Below are 22,767 nucleotides of genomic sequence, written 5' to 3' on the forward strand. Positions count from 1 at the left end.
GTTTTGTTTCATGTTTTGTTTTAGAGGGCCCTCCTCCACGATGCGGAAGTGTTGCCGGAAACAGTGGGAGCCCACCCCCAGTTATGCGTCAGTGCTGCTAAAGAAAGGATAGGGGGTTTCCATGGCGGTATGTCAGGGCCACGTGGGTGGTTGTCTACACACGAAGCCACAATCTCTGTGCTTCTTCCTAGGCAGAATATTCCAGTAGACCAGCACACGATGTCTGCTAAGTAAAACCCCTCTTTACATGCAGGAACAGGTGTGGTATGTGTGTCCATGAACAGGTGTGTGTGTATGTGTGAGAGAGTGTGTGTGAGTTCACAAGACAGGTGTTGTGTGTATATGCGTGTGTGCGTATATGACAGGTGTGTGTCTGAAATCCAGAGAGAGAGAGAGCATACTCCATACCTCTAGTCCAAGTAGCTAAGTCAGAGGAAGTCGAGCGGGAATAGAAGAAAACTCCTCCACTGTCCTCGCGCAGTTGAGAAGAACTTATACAAAGGTACTGCTCTTCACAGATCTGCCTGTGGAAAGAAGAAAGGAAAAATACTCTTTCGGTAAGACAGAAAAAATAGTTTTTTTTTGTTGTTGCAGAACTATGTGGCCCTGCTCATCCTGAGGGATGTTTTCATCTTTATCCTCCCTTTTCCCCCCTCACTCGTTTTAATGTCTGCCACTTGAGAGCCTCCAGAGGGGCTGCACCTGTTTGCCTCTTGGCGAGGCGCCCCTCTGCCCCAGCCTGCCACTCATGTCTTCGCCCCTTGTGGGATGGAGGGAGAGGGGGGGGTTGCATGTGGTGGAAGGGATAGCTGGAGGGCTCGGAGGCGCCCGGGAGAGTAGAGTGGAGATGTAGGAACTGAGAGAGCGAAAAGAGCGACAGAGGTATGGAGAGAGAGGGTGGGGATAGAGAGAGCTAGAATGTTTCAAAGCTACGTCCACTCTCTGTGTTTATCTGTATTGCCTTTTCTCCTTTCACTCAAATTCAATTATCTCTTTCTTTCCTCCAATTCTGTTTCTCTCCCCCCCTTTCCTCCCATTCTGCCCCTCTCTCTTTCTCTACCCCCCCCATATTTATCTCTATAGAGCCATGTTAATCTGCAGTGACCTCTTCAGGTCACATTAAAGGTCACCCAGCTTCACTCCCAGAACCCCTCAGGGCCACACTCCTTCTTTCCTTTCGCTCCGCTCATTAGAGCTTTGTGGCCCAAAAGCGCTGACCACACCAAGCATAATCATTTCCTGTTCTCCCTTTGCATGACCCACTTATCACTTAGGACTCTGGCTATGGTAAACAATGGTTGGTTAGGCAATCCCCCTATTATGGTTTCTGTGGTAAATTTGATAAGTATGTCTGCATTGGGGTATAATGTAAGTTGAAACATATTCTGTGTCATTACTCGCATCTATAGTTACAAGAAATATCATATAGTAGGCCTATATACGTGTCAGCGGTGTCTCAGCCAGAACATGAAGCCTATTCTTCAGGAAAAGCATATGATTTTGGAGAGTAGTTTTTCCCCTTGTTTCCTGTATGTGGTCTATCCTACTTTTAGTCAGTTGAGCACATTTCAGTTGGCTTGTGCACCAGTAATGGCATGCTTTTTCAAGCATATTGCGAGGACCGTTGATCACACGTGTCAGGTTTCCCATTTCAAATACCAAAAGATAGTTTTGGGGTGGAGTTTTCCTTTAAAACAGTACATTTATCGCTAGATACTAGCTAGATACTGTTTAGAAAATTGTATGTATTGTAGAACAAATTAATCTCACATAATGATCACTCCTAGTATAAATGTATGCTATTGCGGCCGTGACAGCAGCAGCATTGATTTCTGTGTATGACTGATGGGGAATATTATGGTGTCCGCTGCACACCAAGTCAGGTGTTTAGAGTGGAGGAGTGCTTCGAACGCTAGCTACTAGCATCTTAGCACGTGCTTATTGTTAGCATATTAAGCACGTGCTTAGTGTTAGCATGCTAGCATGTGGTTAGTGTTAGCATGTTTATCACATGCTTAATGTTAGCATGTTAGCACGTGCATGCTGTTAGCATCAAACTGGAAACCGCATCTCTAAGAGCACCTTTTTCCCGTAGAACCGCGGGCGTTTGGCAGAGAAGCGCACCATCCCCCTGCCCCCCAACCGAGTGCCCAAGAGGGAGCTCTCCTCCGTCTTTAGCAGTGACGACAGCGAGGGCAGCGACCGCGCCAGCGGAGACCATGCCCACATCAAGCAGGAGGATGAGCTGCATTACAGTATCATGAGAAAGAGGTAAGGTCTGGAAGAACTCCTGTGTCTGAATGACATTGGGATATACAAATAACTCATCACCTATGATCTGTCCATACCCATTCCCAACCTGTCTCAATTCATTGCTTTAAGCTTGGTGCTTACAGGAAGTGTTGTGTTGACATGTAAGTGTTTTCTTGCTTATCTTCCTTGCTTAGTCTACAGTGCAATGTTTGAGTCACTGAAACACTTCCCACCGCTGTGCAGTATTTTGGTCTTCATCGAGTTGAATATGCGTAATAACCCTTTATAATACCAATAATGCTCTAAAGTACAGGATAAAGTGAGTGCAATAAAATAACTAACGTTCTCCTAAATTTGAACTGTACCCCCTTTTGCCCTCAGAACAGCCTCAATTGGTCGGGTCATGATGGACTCAAGGTGTGGAAAGCGTTCCACAGGTGTTCCTAATGTTTTGTACACTCAGTGCATACAAATAGCCTTCATGATAAGCCCAAACCCCAGAAATAACTAAAGAACCAGCCCCTTCTGATGGTGGATGGAGATGGTGCGGTCTTTTATATGACAACGCTTAGGGTAAAGGAGGGCTTGAAGAAAGGGAAATACAGCATTGAGACAGGAACGAGCTCTGATGCATTAGCTGACGCTTATGAGAGCATGATGTTGCTTGGCTGCTTCTGCTGTTGTCAGTATTGTCCAAATACAGTATGAGAAATATACTTATATCAAGCTGTCTCTTCTAGCACTTCCTGTCCTGAAAATCTCAAAGACTGAATACCTTTGCCATAAACTGTGTTTCAGACATCAGTACCACAGGAGCTTCAGATAATAGTCAGAAAGTCATCTCAAACAGACGTTATGGGTAGTTTCACCTCAGTGGGGATTTTTCCTGGTTCCAAAGCTGTACATCACTCTCTTTTCAACTCATGCCATGACCGGGTAGAAAATGAGCAAGATAATCCAGTCTGTTACAGTACGCCAGTTGTGCTGTTGCACTAGTTTCTCAGCATTTGGAATAATCTCAATAATCTCATACATAATAGGGAAATAAAAGTCACAGCTATTCTTTTTTTTAATCCTTTATTTTATGTTTAATTTCATAATATAGGCGGTAGGGATTCGTAGTAGCATTGTTGTTTTTAGTATTGTTTAGTATTGGTGCCAGGTGTCAGTTGGATAATGTTGATGGTTATAGGCATCTGGCTACAATATTTGTGTAATGAAATTGACATCGGATACCTTGTTTTACAAATGACTGTTTACTGTATACAAGGAAATCTTGATGTGTTTGCATTAGGTGAAATAAGAATTGAAGAGCTGGCAATGGAACAAAAATGGTATAATTTTGGATGCAACTGTTTCAGTCTCAAAGTGACAGATAATACGTTGAAGCACGTTGTTGTGAACGTGGATCAAAGACCAACAAGGAACTTTTCAGATGTGGGTGAGGGAGTAGTTATGAGCCTAATATTGGGTAATGGCGGATGGTGTTTGGCAGTTCAATTAGATTTGGGTTGCCATCGCACACTCACTGTAGGCCACTCACTGTAGGCCACTCACTGTAGGCCACTCACTGTAGGCCACTCACTGTAGGCCACTCACTCAAATGCACACACGTGCACACCCACTCGTTCATCCGAACAAACACACACACACACACACACACACACACACACACACACACACACACACACACACACACACTCACACATGCACACACGCACACACGCACGCACGCACACACACACACACACACACACACACACACACACGCACACACGCACACACACACACACACACACACACACACAGTCATGTTTTTGGGGAGTCATCCCATTAAGATGAACCAAATGAGCGTGTAGTGGGGTAATATTTTATACATACACATATTATATACACTTCACCTGCAACCCATAATAAGACTATGCAGTTAATGAAGCCCATTAAATTCATTATCTGACTCCATAAAAATGATTTAGCAATATGCAAGAGACTATAGCTGAGCTGCAGTAATAGAAAGAACTAAGAATTGTCTATATCAAAAGCAAATAATTAATTAACATTGTAAAATGAACAGATTCACATACATTCCAGTCATTTAGCAGATCTACTTATGCAGAGAAAATAGGGTGAAGTGCCCAAGGGCACATCGATAGATGTTTCACGTAGTCGGAATGGGAATTCAAACCAGCAACCTTTCGGTTACTGGCCCAACACTCTTAACTGCTAGGCTACCTGCCTCCCTGTACAATACAAAAGCTTAAATTACAAAGCATTACAAGTCATTATTCTAGGCCTGATCAGAGAGGAAGAGAGAGGTCATAGCCTGAAGAGAGGTCATGCTCCAAGAGTTCCTAAGGAGGAGAGCGAGAAAGAAAGAGACACAGTATATGTGACCGACCGGCTCGATCCGGTCTTATGTAGCAACATGTGTTTCTTACATTGGATAAAAGTAGACTCAGAGCTAGAAAAGTGTATGTCATACACTACAGTTCAGGAACAAGGGGAAAGTAATTCTGCTTTGAAAGTTGATAAACTTGTAACCCCACTTTTGTAAAAATGGCCCTTGAATGTTTTGATACACCAACTGGGAGAGCTCTTCTTTGTCTACACCCATTCAGACCCTCTAAAGCCTGAGCCCCACCCATCTCTTTAAGGATTCACATGTGAGGCCATGTGCTAAACAGAGTAAGGTAGTGTAGTAAACAACCAAATATTTCAATGCTAAAAGGGGTGAAAGTAGTAGGCCCAGCCACATCTAGCTAAGTGGATGGGTCACTATTGTCTAGACATGTACACATGTTCATGAAATACAATAGATTGTAATCACCCACAGACACACCCGGCTAACATGATGGGTCAGGTAATCATCTGGTATTTTCGACATGTAGTTAGCTAAACAATTAACCTAATGGTGCTTTTAGGACAACTGGGATCTTGGAAAAATATGAGATCAAATCATGACGTCAGTGATCTTCAGGTCGGAAAGTCGGGTCTCTAGAAAGAGGTCTGACTTCCCGAGTTGGAATTCCGAGTTGGAGGACCGTTCAAAACTATTTTTCCCCGTCGGAGCTCGTTTTCTTGAACGCACTGAAGTCTGAGATTTCTGAGTTCCCAGTTCTAAGTTCAGTTGTTTTGAATGCGGCAATAGTCCCAACCCATACTACTAACAATTCAAAATGATTGTCATAGCTAGCCACCATGCATGTTAGCTAGCTCGCTAACAGTATGCTTTCATTTGCAATGAAAATAACTTTCTGACATAATTAGAAACTTATAATATCTGAAAATGAAGTTAGCTAGACTTTCTTACCCGTATACATGGATGAACGCTTCTCTCTCTCTGTCACGAATGCCATGGTTGCCCTTAGTTTGAAGATGTAATCCGGAGACAGGTGTTTTATACAACAGCCTTCGGTGTGTTCTCTTTTCTCGACTCCCTCATGGCACGATCATCCTCCAGAAGTGACGAACAGTAGCAACACTTTTGCAGTTCTTCATGATATCTTAATAAAAAGCAGAGGTAGAAAGGATTATCCACACATACTGAGCAGCTCATGTTATAGACAGAAGCATGCTACATGGCAGACAATCCGAACTCATCTCTCGGCATGTCCAGCCCATCCATTATCTCAGCTAATAATGGCTAGCGGGAAGCTACCTGTCTTTTTCTGTGGCTAAACCAACTACGCTCTTAATTTAACAATTTCATTTGTGTTTACAGATGGCATACAAATTGGAATTAAGGTTCTAAAAAACACATTTTGAAAAAAATGAATTACGTTCAAATGCCTTTCCTGTGAAGTAGTGACGTGCAATATATGCCTATTTTCCTGAAAAGGCTCACATATCTCACCACCACAGGTGAGGTGGCATACTCCACTTTTGTGTGTGCTATGCTAGTCAAATAGAATCAAAGGAATTGGGAATAAAAATCTCCCCAAACCCTGTTTTTAACTTTTATCCACGTAAAATGTTTTTTTTTTGTGCATGCAAATATAAGGAACACAAAGTGATTTGTATCTTTTGTTGTCAGCCAAGCTTGTCAGAAATGTTAATAGTATCTGCTTGTTGACTTCCTCAGTGAAACTCATTTTAACGCTCACTGCACGAGAAGCAACTTGTGCAATCTCATTGAAGGAGAGGATGTTGCTGTTGCTGCCTTCTCGAGACTGGTGTGTGACATGGAGGACAGCACAGCAACTGTAAAGCTTTAAATGGATCCACTAACCTCATTAAAGAGGCTTATTTCCCCCACTGACACATGCGCCGCTCGCGTGTTAAGATGATAATGAATTTAAAGAACACTTATGACTAATATGTCAGGCTTTTACCCTTTAAAAGGCGGCGGACTCACTGGAGCCACAGCTCCGATCTGTCCCGGGCATCCTTCTCGGCCCTACTTTATTCCAAATGCAATGGGTCTGAGCGAAATGGATAATGGGATGTCCAATCAAGGAAATCTGATTTCTATTGACCACAGGCCCAGTAAGTGAGTCGTAGAGGGGTCTTAACAAATTGGATTTGGTCAATGGATGGTGAAAAATACAGGATGCTGTCCATACGTGTGAGTGTGTCTATTCTCTACCTCATGTATTCTCTACCTCACACATCATCAGGATTCTCGCTAACATTGTGTCACATCGCACTTGGGTACAGCCTGCAACATATTCAGTTGTGATAATTATACTATGTTATTCTCATCTTGATGCAGAAAAATACCTGATTAAATTGAAAAACATTGCGGTAATGGTCCACTTGTACATCAATTTAGGGTTTCATCAGGGGTTTGCTGTTTTTGTGACCTCAACTCCCTTGCCAAGTTGCATCGTCAAGGTTAAAAGAATATTAAAGTGAAATACCTTCGACCTATAGACCATTTAACGTTCATTCATATTTTCCTTTCAAAATTACAAAAATATTTGAAACAATCAGATATTGACCTAGCACTTTTTAAATGGTTTGGATGTTACCGCGTGGACGAGCTATAACACAGAGGAATAGGCTCTTGGATCAGGCTACGGTACTGTGGCTACGTAGTAACAGGATTTCCTAGTTGTCAGAAAGGTCTTCGGAGGTGTTGTCATCCTTGAGGAGGACTTGTCAAGTTCATTAGAGAGCTCTATATCTTTTAACCGGATTAATGTTAATGGCCATCGGCTTTACAGGTGATTAGTTCAGCAGGCCCACCAGAACAGTGCGGAGAACTGCGCATCGTTCCTGCTGAGTAAGCAAAGAGTGCCCAAGCCACTTTAGAACCCGGGAAAACCCCCTGAGGCTTGATTGAACCAGGACAGAGAACCGGGGGAACCCACTCAATGATTAATGGTCTAACCCGGCGCATCTGGAACAAAGGTTAAATGTCTTCGATGCGTGGGGTAGTCCCTCTCTCCCTTAACTCAAACTGCAAAGACACAACCAGGGAATAGGGAGGAGACTCGATCCTGATCAGAAAACAAATACCATAGAAACAGAAGCTTTCAATACAGAGAGACAAAGGTGTTTGATGATTAGTCAGATATTCAATCGTTTTTTTTGTTCTTGCATGGAGTGGCTTGCAAGTGTATTGAGGCAATTGGTAATCACATTCGTCACTAAATATTTGACGGTGGTAGCTTAGTTGTCTTATACCCAAGGGGAAAAAAAGCCTACCTGAGTATTGTTTGAGTTGGACGTCGTGTAGATAACAAGGTTTTGACTCCAAAATGCTGAGGGAGAGGGTTAACTAAATTCCACCTGCTGACGTTGGGCTTTTGGGTGGCACCCTCTGGAGAAAAAAGCCACACAACACATACGTCTATAGCCCTAGAAATCTCACTAAGTCGTGGGTTTATGTAATGTTTTTCTATTTCATATATACGACGATACAGTTATTCCTATTTCAAAAGCAAAATGTTTCCCCCATTTCTTATTGAAGGGAAAAGAGCAGTATTATTTGTGTAGTATAAATGTCTAAGGAGATTACATGGGAGGAAATGGGAGGAGGGAGGCTGTCATGAGGGTGGTGGTGGCAGGCCCTTCCGCAGGCGGACAAAGAGAGAGAGGTAACTGTACAAAGCTGCCATACCCATTTCCACCAGGCATAGCCTTCCGCGAACTGCCGGATGCTAACATAGCCACCACAACATTGCGCTGTGACTCTGTGTAGGTGGAACTAGTTCCTGCAAGGTGTCCAGGCCCTCTCTGGATAGCAGAGCTAATTTTTCATGTGCAAGGTGCTAGAGGTTGATCCTCTACTAGCATAACGATAACTGACAAGGCTGGTATGTACTGAAGTGGAATTTATTCACTGTGTAAATTAGAATTTTGTCTTATGTCATTTTTTGGTATTGTAGAAAGAGAACATGTAATTGTGGTGAATTGATTTATGCAGGTGCAACAATAATGCTCGCTGAGGGATAAACCTCAGATCCGCAAAGATAAAGTTTGTTGGAGGTAGCATTCCATAAAACCAATAGGTAAGAATGAAAGATGTGTGTTTACAGTTGTGTAGTGGGGGAATTGGTAGACATAGGTATGAGCCCTATACTCAGTTATAGCATTGTCTTAGAATTGTCCAGACAGTTTTCTTAAGTTTCATTTTTTAGTCCATGAATAGAGGTTGGCCTGTGTCTGCTCCTCTCCTTATAGACAGCAATTTGCTCCTAAAACAAAAGCTATGAATATTGTAATAGTACTGTATTGTTCATGCTGACATTGAATCGCGTATGACATACGTACAGCTAACAAATGCTTAGGGTTAACCTTTTTCTTACTCCTTTGAAGTTTTCCTCTTATGGTGTTCTTGGTGAATTGTGTCTAAGGTTAAAGCCAGCAAGGGGACATTGTGGCGACAGAAGAATTCCTGAAAAGGGCTTTCACCGAAATCACTAATTAGTGAACATAAAGTTTTTTCAAGCTTCCTGGAGAAAGGCTGAAGACTTATTTGCTCCTCTCACACCGCTTCTCCATGGCAACAGGGTTCCAACAATCCAATGACAGATTAGGAGGTGTTTGTAGCAAGAACAGAGTTTTCCCTGTCTCTCCATTTAATCATATAGAGGGTAGTACCTTAAACAGGGGGCTGTTCAAAAGCGCTGTTTGATTATGTACTATAGGAAACCTACCCTTGTGCTTTTTTTAGGGTTTAAAGTCCTAAAGAATCTTGTTCTGTTTTGAATCTATGTCCCTGCTTTGAAGAATTGTTTAATTGAATCCCAAATTATCATGGTCATTGGACTCGTACATTTACTTTGTAAAACGTAATATCGCCTCTGCACAAAGCGACAACTCGGTCTATAGTTAATATTAGATAATAGATCATAATCGAAACAACATCTGATATCACATAGGACCTTTGGGAGAATATTTGTTTTGATCAATGATTCAACATACATCTACTTCAATAAACATTGAGATTAGATTCAGACACCATTTTCTGGCTCAGTTTAACCTAGGTAGAAAACCACACCAAGCCTCCACATGGCAGACTCTTTTATTTCATTGTACTTTCCTCTCTCTCTGCAGCCTTATCGACCCCACATCAGCTTCTGTAAGGAACAACAGGGAAAGCCCAAGAGATATCCTGGCCTGTTGTTATTTATTTATGTATCTATTTCTGGGTTTATTTATGACTCCCTCTTCTTGCTCTGACACAGTTGCAGGCTGTCTTTCCATCCAAATGTGAGCGCTATACAAACACAAGTCTTGGTCTGAAAACAAAACATACTCTTTGTCGAAATCCATGTTTTTGCATTTAAGCCTAAGTTTCTTTCACAATTGTTCGTTTTTTTTCTCTCTCAAGAAAACATCTTATTTACATTCGGAGAATGAGGATAATTCAGCAGGGGTTATTAAAGCGGTCTCCTTTTGAACTCTCCCTTTGTATTGGCATGAGCCTATATCACATGGGAATATTTAAGAGTGAGTCAGGGCTGGCTTGAGTCAGGGCTGTGGATCACCTGCAGTTGCAGGTTGGAGCTGGCTGTGTGGTCTGTTTGTTGTCTTGAGGTTGGAGGAGGAGGGTGGGCGCTGCAGTAGCAGCATACCTGCAGGTACCAGCTGTTCCAAGCAAGCTGTCTTCTCTCCGGTGTGTCCCAAATGTCACCCTATTCCCTATAGAGTGCACTACATTTGACTAAAGTGCTCTAGTAGTGCACTACAGTATATAGGGAATAGGGTGCTATTTTGAATGCAAGCTGCCTCTCTCTACACCTGCGTGACAACTCCTCTGCCCCAGCATGGCAGCTGTGCGCGTTCCCCTTCCACCCCCACCCCCACCCCCCCAATACCCCTGTCTGTCAATGCGGTCTCAGTCGTGGTGTCAGACATGGCATCGGGGTGCCCAGACTGCCAACCCGTGCCAGCCAGTGCCAGCTCACACTATGCCCTCCAGCTTTGTCACCTCGGCTCCTCTTTGACAATGTCACAGCGTGGCACCGTGGGGGTCACCCTCCGCTATTCTGGTCCCATGCCAGGAGAAGATGCTTTTCATGGCATTTGGAGAGTGTCAGTAGTGTCTCCTGTAGTAATGTCAGAGCAGCAGCTGCCATCTCCTTTGGAGGAAGTTCCAGTAGCTTTCCCATTGAGCCTTTTCTATGGGAGCCATTTTCTGTTTGGGTCCTGCTGTAGTTCATGAGTTTTATAACAGTTTATGAGTTATTATTAATGCTTATGGTCAGTGTTATAATATGTTATAAGTCATTATAAAGGATGTTAGAGAGCATTATACGTACTAGGTTTCCATCCAACCTTTTTATGCAATTGAATTACATCAGATAAAAAATGTCATGACAGGCCTGATGGAAACAGAACATTTTTTAGTAAACTTTCCAAATGTTGACAAAACTAAATATGCTAGACAAGCACAACACATATTTTCTGTTGGTAAAATTAATTATGCAAGTGTAACAGCCCCGAACCAGGGACCCTCTGCACACATCGACAACTGACACCCACGAAACATAGTTACCCATCGCACCACAAAAACCACGGCCCTTGCGGAGCAAGGGGAACAACTACTTTAAGGTCTCAGAGCGAGTGACGTCACCGATTGAAACGCTGTTAGGTCACACCACCGCTAACTAGCTAGCAATTTCACATCCGTTACACGAGAAAATGTCTGTGGAATTTTTTTATGCGCAAATATTGATATAATAACCATCATACTGAAGTAAACTTGGAGACACACGATGGCATTGTGTGGTCCTCCCACTACGACTCATCGAGAAAGAATGCAGTTTATTAGGCAACAGATTAAATAAATGATGATGAACTTCACAGGATGGTAAAAGTGTAAGGTGATGAGCTTGATGCTCCTTTCCAATAAATATCGGGGGTCTTATTCTGGTGACGTGATAATTGATGCTCGGCTGCCAGTTGACAAATAAAAATAATCTTGCCCTTTTGTCCATAATAATAATCTCATCATGTAGGCTTTTGGTGCGCTGTGGCCAACTGCGCGCAGATAGTGCTGTTGGCTAGAAGGCACATGCCACTACCAGAGTGGACACGCTGGCTATATGAAGCAACAACAAACAAGTTGAAAATGCAATGGAAACTTTTTTTATTCAGTATATTTGAATTTAACCGCAAAATGTATTTTTATGTGCAATACATCATCATGCACATCCTTTTATCCGCAAGAAGTTCATTTGATGGAAACACATCTCTGGTGGGAAAATGTGCATATTGTTTTTATGCTTTATGTTTTTAATATCCGAATGAAAATCTGATGGAAACCTAGCTACTGGCTAAACTCACAACAATATTCTCTAAAAGTTCTCTAAAAGTATTCATCTTTGATGAGTAGATTTCGAAGCTCATTGGATTAAATGGATCCAGTTTCTGATTCTCTCTGATTCTCAAACAGGAAGCAATGAAAATAACCTCCTTTCTATGCTGCTTATGAATACATGTAGTGTCCATAGTAATCCATGTCAAAGTTACCTTGCATTAGGGCCTGGCTATTACAGTAGTAGCATCTGGGTCATGCTGTCTGTCTGTCTGTTGGTCTGTCAGTCTGTCTGTCCTGTGGGCTGGACCAACTGAAGATGATTAGGGGGGTATTGAGCAGTTTAAGGATGAGCCGAGGATGAGATGATTGTCTCCAGTGTGCGGCCTGGGTGATAATACCGCAGCTCATGTCCTTCTTAGCTGCACCCCCCCCCCCCCCCCCCACACAAATTCATGAGGGAGAGCTGAGTCAGGAGGCTAGGTCTTAACCCCCCCTCGCCCAGCCCCCCTCACAGCCACATCTCCCCATGTTCATCCCTTATAGCCCTAGGCACAGATTATGACCTTGACCTGGCCACTCGTGTGGGCAGGGGGAGGGGCTGTCCCTCTTTAGCTAACCACAATGGACAGAGCAGGAAAAGTGTGCTAATTACCAGTGCTAACGATGCCCTTACTTGTCACGGCTTAGCGCCGCTACTTTGCCACGGGATAATAACCCCGTAGCCTCAGTGAGAAGTTCAGTGTGACATTATCACGATCACTTTGAGTGATAGGGAGCAGGTGGGGCTTTAGTTGCTAGCGGTTACGGGATCTCAATTTTGGATGAGTGCGGACCTGAGTTGCATGGCTAATCTGAGTTGGCCAGCAGTCTGACTATGAACCTTATGAAAGTAGACCTCTGAATGTAGTGTAATAAAGACATCAAAAAATAAAATGTTATATTCTTTACAACTTGTAAGTATTTTGATTTAGGTCTAGGGCTTAGTCGGACTAGTGTCACTGAAAGTGTGACGTCCCGGCACAACAAAAGCATCCTCGCTTGCTTAGCAACCAGACAGGATGTTATATCTGCGTTTGGTTTTGTTTTGAGTTTGACTCAGTGACTCCCGTTAACTGAGAAGCGACTGGTAACCCAACGTGGTCAGAATCAGACAAAATAAATTCCCCCGCATCTGTTCTGTACAATTTGGATAACAGCTCGGAGCACGACAGGCTGGCATTACCGAGCCGGAGCCTATAATCATTGTGCTGTAAAAAGGCAGAATCCAGCCGCTGCAAACCATGTGGCCTCCTCGGAGTGCTGACCAATCAGAACCATCCCCAGCCACTCTGCCTCGTTACCATGACACCCTCCGCTGTCTCTTCCTGGTTAGCAATAATGTTCCATGGCTCCTGTTTTCATGTTAGACAAAGTTATAATGTAACTAGAATCTTCACTGAACTTGATTTGGACATATTCAGTTGGACTTGATGCTCCAGATGTAAGGAAACAGGGGAACACGATTTAATTTAATGAGATGTATCTGTATCTGATTTATCTGTGTTTTGTATCTTCTACAATAGAGTAGACACTTGAGGACGTCACTCTTGAACAACCAATTCAACATTTAGTGAACCAAAATGTTTGCCCATCGTCATATAGCGACAGAGAAATTTGTCTGGGATATTCCCTCAAATGCTAAGCGCCTATTTTCCATCATTATGATTTTTTAATGCGATCAGAGCGCTAATCAGATTGAGTGGAAGTACCTCCATGACACTTATGTCCATGTCTGCTGCTGCTGGGTTAGAGGGAGCTGGTGGGGAATTTGGCAGCCCCAACCACTAAAACCCTCCTCTGGTTTGGCTAGGGCAGTGATGTCACTGTGGGAGAGATAGGGCGTTTAGTTTCCTTTCAAATACTTTCAGCAAAATTCAGTTCAAAATTAGCAAACTGGCACATTCACCGAAATGTTTCTAAATGTGCATCGTCCCTGTAACCTAATAAGTTTCACTGAGTTCTGGAGTGCCCGATGGGCAGGTTTTGCACTTTTGGGACTGTGTTATTGGTTCCATTGCACCAGGCAAGCTCAGTCGAATGCAGCTAAAGTATTTGAAGTAAACAAAATACTATTTGAACTGTCTGGCCTTTAGCGAATCAGACTGACTGAGGCTCAGTATTCCAGTTGGCCTTCTGCAGTTTACTTTATTTGAATGTTTTAAACAATGAGGTACATACATACATAAAATCACTGTAGTGTATCTAGACAGAGACTACAAACTGGTCTCTTCTCCCGTGTGAATTTGGGGGAACACTAATCTAATTTTAAGCTCTTAAGCGACTTAGTTGAGTTCTGAATGTGTTGGATAAAGTATCTTACTGTGAAGTTCAAGATGAGTAGGGATGAGACCAAAAAGTGCTTGGTGCTTAGGAGTCTGTCATTGGGGTGTCATACGTACAGTGCATTCGGAAAGTATTCAGACCCTTTGACTTTATCCATATTTTGTTACGTTACAGCCTTATTCTAAAATGTATTAAATATTTTTTCCCCTCATCAATCTCCACACAATACACCATAATGACAAAGCAAAAACATGGTTTTTAGAAATTTTGCCAAAAATCTAAAAACATTTCAACTGAAATATCCGAATTACATATGTATTCAGACCCTTTACTCAGACCTTTTAGATGTTTGATCGGGTTCAAGTCTGGGCTCTGGCTAGGCCACTCAAGGACATTCAGAGACTTTTCCCAAAGCCACTACTGCGCTGTCTTGGCTGTGTGCTTAGGGTTGTTGTCCTGTTGGAAGGTTAACCTTCGTCCCAGTCTGAGGTCCTGAGCGCTCTGGAGCAGGTTTTCATCAAGGATTTCTCTGTGCTTTGCGCCGTTCATCTTTCCCTCGATCCTGACTGGTCTCCCAGTTTTTTAAAATCCATTTTAGAAATAAGCTGTAATGTAACAAAATGTGGAAAAAGTCAAGGGGTCTGAATACTTTCCGAATGCATTGTACCTCAAAGGCAAGGGAAGAATAGACACACAGGTTGATTAGCCACTCATGAAGTATGTTTCAATTCCAATTGCTACAGTATACAGAAATACAGTGGGTAGATGAGAGGTTCTTGGTCAGTACAGGTGTGTGTGTGTGTGTGTGTGTGTGTGTGTGTGTGTGTGTGTGTGTGTGTGTGTGTGTGTGTGTGTGTGTGCGTGTGTGCGTGCGTGTGTGTGTGCGAGAGAGTGTATATGTGTGCGCACACAGCTGTATGTGGTGATGGGAGGATTTGTGTGTGTGGATATACACTTGCGTTTGTGTGGTCTTTCGTATACTGTAGATCAGACTCTCCATTTCCTGCATTACGTTTTGTTCTAATTGTGTAGTAGATTTTTCTTCCAAGGATGAAGTGTGTTGTGAGTGACGAGGTAGAATGGAGCTGTTTTGAGTTGTTATGTGACATATTTAATTAACTGTAGCTGTAGCTATGTGCTGTTGTGTTGTGCCATGTTATGGTACATTGTCTTTCCCCTGTTGGAGTTTTTTTTGTTTGGTTTTGTTTGTGCTTTTTGCTATGTTGTGTTACTATGTGTGTGTGCGCCTTGTTGTGTTTTAATGTGTCATGTAAAGCAATATGTGTTGCTAACCCCCTGACTCTTGTCTGTGTTTCAGTCGTGACAGTGACCTCTCTACGATCATCTCCAACCTCCACCATACCAGACAGCACGGCATGCCCGAGAGCCAGCCCGCCACCGACCTCAGCACCAACACAGGACACACAGGTAGGATACATGTGTGTTTGTCTATTTTTCTCTCTCCGTATTCCTTATATTTGTAATGAGGTTACGTATTCTTCTATTAGCAAGAGTAATTAATCACTATTATGCATTAGTCCCTTAATTTTCTGTAATTTGTTTGATTGGGGAACTTACTATAAGCTTATTACTGATTCCTGAAGGTGGCTCTCAAGTCAATTACTAAATGTAATTTTTGTTGCCTTTTCTATTGCACTCCAGGTTTTTCCTTAACCCCCTGTTTTAAATGACCACTAAATAAATAGCTTTGTTTGCCATTAATCCAGTTTCATGGGCATAAAGGAACCATGGTGTGTGTTAAGCTAAGAGCCTTCTAACAGCTTACAGCCCCACTGTTAAACACCCCTAACACCAGACACTGTTTCATTAGTTTTAGTAGTTCCGAATCAGATTGTTTTAGTTTGAAATTAGGCTGTTTTAGTCCGGAGTTAGACTGAATGTTGGACTATGTATGCTTTCAGATAGATACTTGTATAATATTTATTATATAGAGTGACTTGGTATTTAGATACTCTAGCTGTTGGGTGTTGTATTGTGTCTTTTCAGTTTTTTTGTCCTTACATATCATGCTTTTTGCATATGTGTGTTTAGGGTGTGTGTGTGTGTGTGTGTGTGTTTTCTATTCAGTAGACATACACTACCAATCATAGGGATTAGCCATGTCGGAAGTGTTTTAGTAGTCAGAGGTGTCTGGAAGTGCCTTGTTGTACTGCAAGGACATACTGTCCTTTTAAACTGGCAATTATATATTTTTGTAACCCAAACTATGTCGCAAATGTTGGTTAGGTGGGGACCTGCTGGTTTGCGGGTTAATAATAGGCTTAGATCAGCTGAGTTTCGGTTTATACAGTTTGTCACAAGAAAGATCACAAGGCTGGAGGTGAGTCACAGATTACAGAAGAACTGGTGAAACGTTGTTACATTTGTAAAGGATGGCAGGTAACTTATTGATTAAGAGCGTTGGGCCAGTAACCGAGACGTTGCTGGTTTGAATCTCTGAGCCGGCAAGGTGAAACATCTGCTGTTCTTCTCTTGAGCAAGGCAGTTAACCTCCAACAACAACTGCTCCCTGGGCGCCTTGGACGTCGACTAAGGCAGCCCCCCGCAGCTCTCTGATTCAGAGGTGTCGGGTTAAATGCGGAAGACACATTTTGGTTAAATACATTAAGTTGTGCAACTGACTAGGTATCCCCTTTACCTTAGTGTCAAATGTCCTTTATAAAGGTCGTCTTAAAAGGGAAGTTCAGGATTCTACAACTTGAGGTTAGATGGTTCCTCACTCTGAAAGTAATCTATGGGTCAGGAGAAACTGTAACTGGTTTCCTTTAAAACAGCCAATACAAACTTATCAAGAGTTACCAACAAAGTTGACCAACCCTCAGATTTAACCCATAAAGTACCCTTACCATGGTCAAGTAGTACAGTATTCAGAGAGCAGATCCTTATCCCCTGTGGACGGTCTGTTCCTCTTCATCCCATTAGTCAGAGGGTCATACATGTAGCATAATCATCCCACAAATCCAACACCTCGTCCTCTACACTGTCTCTCTGAGCTCATCCCTTTAGTAGCTTAATTGCCCATACAGTTTGCTAATACAAAGGGATGAGGGGTGGAGGTGTGGAGGGACGAGGGCATGGAGGGGTGTCTGCCTATCCTTCCTCATTTGCGTGGGACACGGGGGTGTTATAGTCCCAGACACCCAGTGTTTTTAGACCCCAGTTTGGGACGAATTTCCCAAAAAGACCTGTCTAATCGGCTGCTAAGCTTAATGGGGAAATCAGCTGGTGAATGGTAATCTTAATGGAGAAAGACACAAAGGGATGGATAGTGGGGATATGAGGGGGGAGGGAGGGAGATTTGAGCGCGGTGTGGCCTGCGCCGGAGGGGGCCTGGGCCTAAAATCTGTCAGTTTGAGCATTACAGGGAGATTTAACAGGGTGGCTAAGCGGCTCGATCTGTGTCTGTAAACAAGTCCAATCCCATCAGCCACTGGCTCACATTCTGTCTGCCGGTGAAATTAGAGAGAGACACACTCACATACACAGTAGTGCATGTTCATACACACACACACATGGATATGTGTGCTCACACACACACACACACACACACACACACACACACACACACACACACACACACACACACACACACACACACACACATGGGGATGTGTGCTCATACACACACACGAACACACACACACACATACTTCCACAAACAAGTACACACACAAACACATGAACACACACACACACAAAGGCAAACACTGGGACACATGAAGGTAATAGGACAGAGAATGAACACACCTTATTGGTTTGATCAGTTTTGGTGTATCAGTTTTGAGTGTAGATGAATATGGTGAGTTTTGAAAAGTTTTAATACTTGACAGAAACTTTTGAATAGTTTTTTGACCATTCTTGTCATTATGGTATAAACCGTTTCAAATGTATATACAGTGCATTCGAAAAGTATTCAGACCCTTTGACTGTTTATACATTATGTTACGTTACAGCCTTCTTCAAAAATGTATTACATTAAATATTTTCCTCACCAGTCTACACACAATACCCATAATGACAGAGTGAAAACTGGTTTAAGACATTTTTTCAAATCTATAAAAAAATTATACAAAACATAAATAACTTATTTACATAAGTACTCAGACTCTTTGTTTTATGTCTCAAAATTGAGCTCAGGTGCATCCTATTTCCATTGATCATCCTTGAGATGTTTCGAAAACTTGATTGGAGTCCACCTGTGGTAAATTCAATTGATTGGACATGATTTGGAAAGGCACACACCTGTCTATATAAGATCCCACAGATGACAGTGCATGTCAGAGCAAAAACCAAGTCATGAGGTCGAAGGAATTGTCCGTAGAGCTCCGAGACAGGATTATGTAGTGACCAAGAACCTGATGGTCACTCTGACAGAGCTCCAGACTTCCTCTGTGGAGATGGGAGAACCTTCCAGAAGGACAAACATCTCTGCAGCACTCCACCATTCAGGCCTTTATGGTAGAGTGGCCAGATGGAAGCTACTCCTTAGTAAAAGGCACATGACAGCCCGCTTGGAGTTTGCCAAATGGCACCTAAAAGACTCTCAGACCATGAGAAACAAGATTCTCTTGTCGGAATGCCAAGAGTCACGTCTGGAGGAAACATGGCACCATCTCTAAGGTGAAGCATGTTGGTGGCAGCATCATACTGTGGGGATGTTTTCAGCGGCAGGGACTGGGAGACTAGTCAGGATCGAGGGAAAGATGAACAGAGCAAAGTACAGAGAGATCCTTAATGAAAACCTGCTCCAGAGCACTAAAGTCCTCTGACTGGGGAGAAGGTTTACCTTCCAACAGGACAATGACCGGGACAATTCTCAGAATGTCCTTGAGTGGCCCAGCCAGAGCTCGGAATTGAACCCGATCTAACTTCTGTGGAGAGACCTGAAAATAGCTGTGTAGCAACACTCCCCATCCAACCTGACAGAGCTTGAGGGGATCTGCAGAGAAGAATGGGAGAAACTCTCCAAATACAGATATGCCAAGCTTGTAGTGTTATACCCAAGAAGACACAAGGCTGTAATCGCTGCCAAAGATGCTTCAACAAAGTACTGAGTAAAGGGTCTGAGCACTTATGTGAATGTGATATTTCATTTGATTTATTTTTCATAAATTTGCTCAATTTAAAAAAACTGTTTTTCTTTGTTACTATGGAATATTGTGTATAGATTGATGAGGGGGAAAAACAATTTAATCCATTTTAGAATAAGGCTGTAACGTATCAAAATGTGGAAAAAGTAAAGGGGTCTGAATACTTATCGAATGCACTGTAGCTATCATGTCATGGTGTGAACTTTTGTTTCTATATAAACTATTTCAACGGTGACTCTGGCTGTGGTGGGATTGCGAAAGTATCAAAGGAGACCCAGACTGGGTCCTAAATGGCACCCTATTCCCTATATGACCAGGGTCTCAAAAGTAGTGCACTATATAGGGAATAGGGTGGCACTATATAGGGATTAGGGTGGCATTTGAGATGCACGCCCAAACAGACATTACTTCTGACTCTAGTGCTGTACCTCTGTAATACTATAATCTAGTACTATCTTCTCTCTGTTCTGTTGTAGCATCAGTTATTTTATTCAGCTCACTCCCCACTCTGTGTCTAACTTCCATAACAGGCCTGTGGTTAGAGAAACAGAGAGGAGTAAAGAGACAGAGAGAAGTAAAGAGGGACAGAGAGAAGTAAAGAGGGACAGAGAGAAGTAAAGAGGGACAGAGAGAAGTAAAGAGGGACAGAGACAGAGAGAAGTAAAGAGGGAGAGAGACAGAGAAGTAAAGAGGGACAGAGAGAAGTAAAGAGGGACAGAGACAGAGAGAAGTAAAGAGGGAGAGAGACAGAGAAGTAAAGAGGGACAGAGAGAAGTAAAGAGGGACAGAGAGAAGTAAAGAGGGACAGAGACAGAGAGAAGTAAAGAGGGACAGAGACAGAGAGAAGTAAAGAGGGACAGAGACAGAGAGAAGTAAAGAGGGAGAGAGAGAAGAGGGACAGAGAGAAGTAAAGAGGGACAGAGAGAAGTAAAGAGGGACAGAGAGAAGTAAAGAGGGACAGAGAGAAGTAAAGAGGGAGAGAGACAGAGAGAAGTAAAGAGGGAGAGAAGCAGAGAAGTAAAGAGGGACAGAGACAGAGAGAAGTAAAGAGGGAGAGAGACAGAGAAGTAAAGAGGGACAGAGAGAAGTAAAGAGGGACAGAGAGAAGTAAAGAGGGAGAGAGACAGAGAGAAGTAAAGAGGGACAGAGACAGAGAGAAGTAAAGAGGGACAGAGACAGAGAGAAGTAAAGAGGGAGAGAGACAGAGAGAAGTAAAGAGGGACAGAGACAGAGAGAAGTAAAGAGGGAGAGAGACAGAGAAGTAAAGAGGGACAGAGACAGAGAGAAGTAAAGAGGGACAGAGACAGAGAGAAGTAAAGAGGGAGAGAGACAGAGAGAAGTAAAGAGGGACAGAGACAGAGAGAAGTAAAGAGGGAGAGAGACAGAGAAGTACAGAGGGAGAGAGACAGAGAGAAGTAAAGAGGGACAGAGACAGAGAGAAGTAAAGAGGGAGAGAGACAGAGAGAAGTAAAGAGGGAGAGAGACAGAGAGAAGTAAAGAGGGAGAGAGACAGAGAGAAGTAAAGAGGGAGAGAGAGAAGAGGGACAGAGAGAAGTAAAGAGGGACAGAGAGAAGTAAAGAGGGAGAGAGACAGAGAAAAGTAAAGAGGGAGAGAGAAGTAAAGAGGGACAGAGAGAAGTAAAGAGGGACAGAGAGAAGTAAAGAGGGACAGAGAGAAGTAAAGAGGGAGAGAGGGAGAGAGAAGTAAAGAGGGAGAGAGAGAAGTAAAGAGGGACAGAGAGAAGTAAAGAGGGACAGAGTGAAGTAAAGAGGGACAGAGAGAAGTAAAGAGGGAGAGAGAGAAGTAAAGAGGGAGAGAGAGAAGTAAAGAGGGAGAGAGACAGAGAAGTAAAGAGGGACAGAGAGAAGTAAAGAGGGACAGAGAGAAGTAAAGAGAGACAGAGAGAAGTAAAGAGGGACAGAGAGAAGTAAAGAGGGACAGAGACAGAGAGAAGTAAAGAGGGAGAGAGAAACAGAGAGAAGTAAAGAAGGAGAGAGAGACAGAGAGAAGTAAAGAAGGAGAGAGAGACAGAGAGAAGTAAAGAAGGAGAGAGACAGAGGCAGAGAGAAGGGGATAGGTTGTGTAGTGGAAGAAAATTTTGGAGAGGGAGAAAGACAGAGGGAGAAAGAGACAGAGAGAGCGATGAATGAGTGTGGTGCCGGTATCAGGGGAGGGCAGACAGCGGGTGTGGCGGCAGTGTGTGAGTGTGTGTGTGTGTGTGCCCATGTCTGTGTGCATGAGTCAAAGGAAAGGGAAGCAGGCTGCTGGGCCGTCTCCGCGCCGGAGTGGGCCGTTAATTAAATCTGAGGGACAGACAGGAGGGTTGACTCCCCCCCTCCTCCTTCCTCTCCTCCCTTCCTCCCTCCACCGTCCGCCTCCCAGGCCTCTGGCTACTCTGGGGCTGAGAGGGATGGAGGGAGGGAGGGGGAGGGAGGGAGGGAGGGGAGGAGGATGGGAGAGAGCAGGGGCGCCGGGCTTAGCGTCTGGCTGCCTGTGGAAACTGTAAACCTTGGCTCTGCGGTCAGACCAGAAAGATTCTAACGGGCGGATAAGGTGTTTTTTTATCACTTTTTTTCTCTTCGTTCAGACTCCCAGACGTAGTTATAGAGGAGATGACGATGTGTGTGTCGGGGAGGGGGTCAGGGAGGTTTGTGTTTGTGTGTTTTAAAGGCCAAATTTCTTTTTAACAGGGTATTATTTGCCTCAAAAGGAGTGTTAGTACCATCTTGGTCCATCGTACTCCTATTAAATCTCACACAACTTCCTGATCGTCCATCATAGGTTGATGATGACTAGGACACGATTCATTGGGTTGAGTCTGAGGTACGGTGAGGGCGCAGATGGCTGGTGAGACCAATCTGAGCCCGGAACACTCTTTGGCACACTGGACATGGTACTTTGGTAGATTCTCCTGACCGACGGCTCTGTTATTACTGGTCTTGCTCTGTTCTCTCTTCACCATGGCATTTGTGGTCCTGCTGGTTTCAGAGGTGGTAGCGCCATCCTGGATGAGATTCCGCTTGGTGGGACTATCCTGAGCAAGGCTTTCCCATTTGCTTAGTTCGATGTTAAAGCTCTTGAGGGAGGCCTTCAGGGTGTCTTTAAAGCATTTTTTGGGCCCACCTTGTGCTCGCTTCCCATTCTTCATGTCTCTGAAGTAGATCTGCTTAGGGAGACAGGTAGCAGGCACCCTGGTCACATGGCCCACCCGTCTAAGCTGTGCTTCCATAAGCAGTGTGGGAATGCTCGTCATTTCGGCATGGCTGAGTATTTCAGTGTCTGGGATTCTGTCCTGCCACTTGATCCTCAGTAGCATCCTCAAACAGTTCAGGTGAAAATGATTAAGTGTCCTGGTATGGCGTTGGTAC

General features: G+C 43.5%; 1 protein-coding gene across 5 annotated transcripts in view; it reads left to right on the top strand.

Annotated features, from left to right (window-relative positions):
* The window catches only part of LOC115132110 (sterile alpha motif domain-containing protein 11-like), an 85,505-nt gene that overhangs the window by 13,170 nt on the left and 49,568 nt on the right, over positions 1-22,767 (top strand). For all 5 annotated transcript variants that reach the window (XM_029664367.2, XM_029664366.2, XM_029664365.2 and 2 more), the window contains exons 3-4: positions 2,096-2,271; positions 15,606-15,715. In XM_029664367.2, the coding sequence (XP_029520227.1) occupies positions 2,096-2,271; positions 15,606-15,715 (286 nt within the window). The remainder of the gene's footprint in view (positions 1-2,095; positions 2,272-15,605; positions 15,716-22,767) is intronic.

The sequence above is a fragment of the Oncorhynchus nerka genome, linkage group LG7, assembly GCF_034236695.1.
Source record: "Oncorhynchus nerka isolate Pitt River linkage group LG7, Oner_Uvic_2.0, whole genome shotgun sequence".
Taxonomy (NCBI): domain Eukaryota; kingdom Metazoa; phylum Chordata; class Actinopteri; order Salmoniformes; family Salmonidae; genus Oncorhynchus; species Oncorhynchus nerka.